This window comes from Centroberyx gerrardi, chromosome 1, assembly GCF_048128805.1.
Source record: "Centroberyx gerrardi isolate f3 chromosome 1, fCenGer3.hap1.cur.20231027, whole genome shotgun sequence".
NCBI classification, from domain to species: domain Eukaryota; kingdom Metazoa; phylum Chordata; class Actinopteri; order Beryciformes; family Berycidae; genus Centroberyx; species Centroberyx gerrardi.
The window spans coordinates 9061399-9068604 of record NC_135997.1 but is presented as its reverse complement, the minus strand read 5'-3'; the positions used below and the strand labels follow the sequence as shown (position 1 = coordinate 9068604).

The following is a 7206-nucleotide window of genomic DNA, read 5'->3' as shown; positions in this document are numbered from 1 at the left end:
CCTGCAGTGAGATTGTTAACGCACTTGACCAGGCGACATAAGGTACCCCCACCCCAAATAAAAGTATGAATGTTTATCCTAATAAAAAATCACCATAACTTCTAAAACTGATTTTGAATGTCTAAAATCTATCTACATTGCACTAGCAAAGGGGAAGACAAGAAAATCTAGTTAAGGTTTGATCACTTGACTTATAGATTGACTTGTTTGTTTGGTTGAGAGTCTGGTTGCGATGTAGCATTGCCATCTAGTGTTCAGGACAGCTGCAACAATTTAAAAACGTGATTTAATGAAGTTTTTTTCTTTGTGTGTGTGTATGTGCATGCACAAGGGTTCAAACTTTTCAAAAGAGCTGTTTTGTTCCATTTTATTGTAACTGATCCCAATAAAAAACACAAGTAATAACATATCGCCAATGCTAAAATAATAGCCTATTTACATTTTCCAATTACATTGCATTTCACATCCAACAGAAATCAGTGATTCAGAAAATAAAACATGCTCAAAGATGATTTGGCAAAAGAAGGACATGTTATTTGCTTTCACTATGTTTTGTCTGTCCTGTTGTTCAGATGAGGAAGATGAAACTGATTCCTGTAATATTGAACCTGAAACTGATCCAGTGTCCTCTTCCACATAGGAATACATGCAATTTATACAACACAAAATGAAAAGTACAGCAAAAATGAGAAGCACTCCACTGTTAAAAAGCCTGTATTATTCTTGGTTATTTCATGTTAAAATGTTAGAAAACGCACCAATGGGGTCCCACCAGGCCTTTAGGGTGCAGCAGAAAACAATGAGTCTTCAGGGTGCAGCACTGAATGAAACATTCATTCTTCTTGAAAATAGGAAATAGCCAAGAACAATAAAGGCGTTTTAACTTTACACAGATGAGAGAGCCTTGGATTTTTTCTTTTTTTTCCTCTACATATGGACTCCACATATTTCCAAAGAGCACCTCCAGTGAACATGCAGCCCATGCAGCGTTCCTCTTCTGATCAACAAAATGAATAGTATTAAGCATTAAAAAATATCATGATAAAAACATACTGAAGCCCACTTCTTTACTACAGAGGTATAGTTGGCTTCAGTGCATTGCAAAAAAAAAAAAAAAACCTACCACCAATTTAGTCACACCCTAGAACAGAAGCCATCTTGAAGCAAACACTAAAAGCGATCACACAAACTGACATTACGCCATACTGACGTAATAATGTCAACATATTTTTAACAAGTTTAAAGCTAAAAAACAATTCCATTTTGCCTTGCCTCCACTAGCCTGTCTGGCTCAAAGTCAGTGTCTTTTCCACTTTCGACCACAGCCAAACCCGAATGGCTGCGGTTCAGCCAGATGTTTTTCACAACCACAAGCTCTGACGTAGATAATATCAATGGTTATTTATTCTAAACAGAATGCACCCTGTATATCAGGGAAAGGTACACAGTCAGTTTTGATAGTTTGATAGCAGTAAATTCTTAAGTTTCACAAGAACATGGAAGAAGAATAACAACAAAACTGAATAGTCTGCCATTGTGTCACTGTTCTCTCACTCTAGTGTGGAAACCTAATGCTAATTCAAGGTAGGCCTATGCAAGATGCGCTTTCTGTTTTGAAATCTTGCTCATTTTGGCTAACTGACAACTCAATGAAGAGACACAGACAAGGCAATACCGTACCATGGAGCTAATTAACCTTATTCCCATTTTGAACTCATGTCACACTCGGGGTGGGGAAGTCTACCCAGAAGATTGACATATAAAACTACAGCAAAGTGTGGACTTCAGTTAGACCTAAATTCCGCAAATTAGCAAACAATCTCAGGAACAAAAACTACAATGACTGCTTTAGCAGGAAAGTTAGCTAGTTAGGTTCCTGTAGTTCCTATAGTGGGCCAAATATAGGCCTGTTACTTTAAAATGTGAACCTATATCCCTCCAGATTCTTCAAATCCATTAATTTCTAATAAAGGATTTCGGTGGGGAATCCGTGAAATTGTAAATGTTTGTCCAATTCCTAATATTTGTAAGTGCCTGTAGGACATAGCTTGCTCTGGGGAGAGTTTCCTACCCCGAGTGTTGACAAAATTTCACAATGGCTGCCACGGGAGTAAAGTCCATGGAGACAAGACGGCAGAGGGAAGAAGGTTGTTGATACAGGCTGGGGGTCTTAGTCATCGTAATCCATCCTAGGCGGCTTGCTGGCCGGCACAGGCGGTCTTTCGCGATCACGGTCATCGTACGGCTCGTCGTAGCGGTCGTCATCGGCGTAGCGATCGTCTCTGCGGTCAGCATAGCGGCGTTCATCGTCGTAGCGGCGCTCATCGTCATAGCGCTCGTTGCGGTCGTTGTGCCTGTCGCGCCGGTCGGAATAGTCGCTGCGGCGATCGTCGTAGTCGCTGCGGCGATCGTCGTAGTCGCTGCGCCGGTCATACTCCCGCTCACTCCGTTCCTCATAGCGGTCGCGGCGATCAGAGGGGCTCCTCACACTGGAGTCGTCGTAGTCGCTCCGGACATCCTCCTGCCTTTCCTCTTGCCGACTCTCACCGTTTCCCACTGGCTCTTTGTCACTGAACTCTCCTTCTTCACGAACCCTGGAAAGAGAGCGCACAACGGTCAGATGGAGGGTGTACGGTATGTATGTGTGTGTGTGTGTGTGTGTGTGTGGGAGAGAGAGAAAGACGGTACCCCATGGCGTAATCCTCCTCTTTGTTCTTCTTCTTCCGGCAACAGCAACAATAGATGATGATGATGAGTGCGATCAAACCTGCCACAACCCCACCTATGATCCCCGCAGTGGAGCCGATGTTCATGGAAGCTGCAGGATAGAATGAGGAGGAGGACAGAAGAGAAAAGGGGTGGGATGTGTATGATGAGAAAGATGTTGTAAAAAAATCTTCTTATTATAAATACTACATCCCCAGATTGTTATTGAAAAGCCGCCATAGGAAAGTTTCAATAGAGTTGCTCTCACGTGGCATGACTGTGAGGGTGATGTTGCAGGACGCAGAGCGGATCTTGTTGCTAGAGGTGCAGGTGTAGTATCCTGATGTCTCTTTCGTGATATTGTAAAGAGACAGGATGCCTCCCTCTGAAAATAAAAGGCACACACACACACACTTATATATCACTCTTGTCGTGATGTCATGCTTTATCTTATATTGAAGGATTAAATTCTCCTCTAGGACTTGATACAATTCTACATCTCTTGCTTGTATAAAACCCTTTCAAAACGCATTGGATAAACTCAAAACTGCATGGTGGTCAAGCTAAAAACAAGGCTGTTTTTCTTACTTCCTGAAAAGTAGACATTTTGGAGATGCAAGGTTTTCACCCAACAGCGATGATATAGAAGACTCTTTTCACACACACAAACCCTGAATAATATGGTATGCTGATCTATTTCCATCTTGATGTGAAGTGCCTCCCGTGTGACCATTTAGGGCTGCAACTAACAGTTATTTTCATTATCAATTAATCTATTGATAATTTTTTCAAGTAATCGATTAATCATTTAGTCTATAAAATGTCAAAAATAATGACAAATACCCATCACAAAATACCACAGCCCAAAGTGATTCTTAAAATTGCTTACTTAGTCTGACCAGCAACCAAAAAAGTTTTATTTACTCATTTTATATTGATATGAAATCTATCAAATCTTAGCATTTGTGAAGCTCTAACCAGCAAATGCTTGGTATTTCTACTTGATAAATTACTAAAATGATTAATTATCAAAATTAGAATTAATTTTCTGTCATTCGACTAATTGTTTCAGCACTACTATCATTCACACCAGACCCGCACACTCCACTTCTGTATGGACTGCCGCCCTATGATGGCATGAAAAGCAGCCGTATTTACATTCTGTGTTCAACATGACACTTGACACACTGTGAAAGGGGTTTTACTGATGCTTACTGTCGGTGGTCCTGGGGTCTGGAACACGAGGCGCTTTCCTGACATCGAGACCCTGCCACTTGTAAGTGGGAGGCGGGGAGCCCTCCTCAGACACACAGGTCAGGTTGACGTTCTGGCCGTACTGTGCATTACCCTGGATCTTACAGATGGGTGTAGATGGAGCCACTAGGAAAAAATGTAATGTAATCAGTTTTTCCATATTCTATTTTTCCATTAAAAATTACACTGTAGGAAATGGAAAAACCCTGAACCTTAACAAAAATAAATTATAATGTAATTCAGTCAATTAATTTTGTTTTGTGATCTTATGGAACTTACAGACAAAAGTTTTTATATTATAACTGCTTCTTTAGTAAGATGCACAACTGATAAAACATTGAAGTAATTGATAAAGCAGAAATAAGACTCATTCAGTCTGTGATGTCTAAGAAACAACTAATACTAACTTGTCATTTCTAGTCCCACAGACTTTAATATGTTGTACTCCACTTGATTTAGAAATGTAAGTGTTGTAACAAAATATGAAAATAATGTTACATGACTTGAAGATGCTGACTCTAACTGAGAATGAAGTAGTAATTTTGGCACAATTAATATGAGGAATTATTAATAGTTCAAGCAGAAAATGTATTTTTGTGACCTTTGCAAAATTTCTACTTTAGCATATTTTTACAATTCTTTGCAATTTTTTATACTCAGTTGTCATCTCATTATGTTGTGATATCAACTGCCATAACTCACACAATACAGAACACACAGTTTAATGCAGAACATAACACAGACTGATCTTAATCATCCCACACACTTAAAATACCCAATATTACTAGTGAAGACAAATGGAAACTTAGAATTTTTTTCACAATGTGCAACCTTCTTGATCAATGTTTAAACACTTTGGAACGGATGTCCTGTAAATACAAATGAAGTGTGTATTGTGTGAAAACAGGCTCTTACCCAGCACCACCAAGCGTGTGGTGGCAGCCAGCTTGCCCTCGTCGTCTTTCGGGATCTGGATGCGACACTCAAACATCTTGTTGTCTGCTAGTGTGATGGAGGACAGCTTCAGGTTGGCCTTTCCTTTGGCAATGTCCTTGTCCAGCGACACTCGGCCTTCATACTTGGGCGGGATGTCAGTTTGACCGGTAGAATAGTAGGTGATGACCAACGCCTGTTCAACAACAAGGATGACAGAAGAGGAAGAAAATAAAGTTCTCTCCTCTTCTGGTACTGACAGGTAAGGGTTATGGTGATTATGATAGATAGATAGATAGATAGATAGATAGATAGAAAGAAAGGCAACACAAAAATGAGAGAAATAGCAAATAGAAACATACAAACGTGCAATCATGTATGCATGCACGCACACACACACACCAACACACACACACACACACACACACACAGTAGTAGTCTGACCTCTGCAGCCCCAGGTTTGTCTCCCTCAGACGTCCAGGTGACGATGACCAGAGAGTTGGTGGGGTTCTTGGGTTTGAAGCTGCAGGGCAGCGTGATGTTGTCGCCTCTGGCAAACTCATACAAAGGCTGCGGGATGCTTACCTGGAGGCCCGCAGCTAATGACAATACTGTGGTAACAACATTTAAAAAGAGAGGCAAACATATTTCCATTTATATGTGGAACAACAACAAATTGTGGTAAAGCTGGTTGCTGGTAGTAATACAAAGGTGATCAGCATTAGCCTACTATCCCCTGTATAAAATCTTCTTTCTTCTTCATCTTGTGAAAAAAACCCCGCAACTACGGTGTTTCAGGCAGTGTGAGGAGGAGTGAGGAGTGTGAATTGCCCCCCCCCCCCCCCCCCGCCTCTCTCTCTCTCTCTCTCTCTCTCTCACACACACACACACACACACACACTCTCACAGCACAGCACAAAATGACTTAAAGCTGTGCAGTGTTGCAGTGTTAAAATATTTGATGTTTCATAATTTCTTGGACAACATGAAAAAACGGTGACGTAGGCTACAGACCTGAGTCTCTGAGTCACTAAATTTCTTCTATCCAAATTGTTGATCTTGTCGTCATCTTCAACTAGGCTAGTGATTATTATTCTTAATTTTAAAACGGGCCTCGTAAATTGTGTTTAAAACAATATTTGTTCAATTATAGGCCTAACTGGCAGTATCTTGTCAGTGAGATTGAAACAAACGATGTTGAGTCCAAAACATTAAATAAATATTTGATTGCATGACGTGGTAGATTTTAAAAGCTTCTATTCTTTCCAAATCCTAATCTTTTCATTTCTGAAAATCAAGGAAATCAAACACTATAACGCCTAAGACAGATCACAGGACCTGCTGAGTTTCAGAATAGCTGAAGGTTCGCAAACAGGTGTGGCCCAGGTACAGTCTATAGGGCCGTAACCCACACAGGAGTAAGTGTTATTTAAATGAAACACAGGAAAACTCACCAAGACACAACAAAGTCAGCGAAAAAATCCTCTCCTCCATAGCCATGGTTGACTTTTACTCGACTTAACCCTCAATAAACGACCCGGTGTCGTTATTTCTAAGCTAGGCAAGTGGGAACCGGACACGCCCGGTGTATATTTGCATCGAAACCCGTCAGACTGATGCGCCCGCTGGGTGTGCGCCACTTCAGGATGAGTGACAAGTCTCTCCGCCAATGACAGCGACCGTTGTTTCTCCATGTAACATTCTTATTCCGCCCCCTTGTCATGTTGCAGCTTGCCGTCTCATCCAGACTAACCTAACCTGGCTCTCTGCACACTGACTCCTTACCTGCACACACCCCTCCCCTTGTTGAAGGCAAAGCTTTCAGGATTGTTTTGGCAACAGGAGCACCTATGTGTATTCTTTGACGTTGTTGTTGTTGTTGTTTTGCTTGTTTGTTTGTTTATTTGGCTATTTCCTGTCAGGAAAACAAGATCTTACCAAAGAAATCAAAATCAATAACAATAAGGTTTTGATTCAACCCTATAGCTGATGATTTCACCAGAGCAAAACGTGTTTATTCTTATCTTCGCTCTCTTTGAAGTGATTAGCCTGATGTTGCAAAAAAAGGAGGGATTAAAATACTTTTACAAAACCAAACGCCTCTTAGTCTCTGGGCGGTGGAACAGGGAAAGACAGATGTGTGTTGTTGGAACATGAGAGCAGTTTTGTCCAGTTAGACTGGTTTGACGAGTACTTGTCACCCACTACATACACACACACACACACACACACACACAAAACAGGTAGGCCTACTTGCCCAAAGTGTATGTGAGAGAGAAAGAGAAACAAGAGAGACAGAGAGAAGAGAGAAAA

The 7206-nt window shown here is 41.0% G+C and overlaps 1 protein-coding gene across 1 annotated transcript; it reads right to left on the bottom strand.

Annotated features, from left to right (window-relative positions):
- Window positions 1-353: 353 nt before the first annotated feature.
- LOC139924075 (cell surface A33 antigen-like) lies at window positions 354-6515 on the bottom strand. Its single transcript, XM_071915001.2, has 7 exons — window positions 6348-6515; window positions 5338-5504; window positions 4876-5089; window positions 3922-4086; window positions 2975-3091; window positions 2689-2818; window positions 354-2594 (listed from the first exon to the last, which is right to left on the bottom strand). Exons 1-7 carry the CDS (start codon window positions 6391-6393, stop codon window positions 2171-2173), a joined length of 1263 nt encoding a protein of 420 aa, XP_071771102.1. The 5' UTR covers window positions 6394-6515; the 3' UTR covers window positions 354-2170.
- Between the last annotated feature and the right edge of the window lie 691 nt (window positions 6516-7206).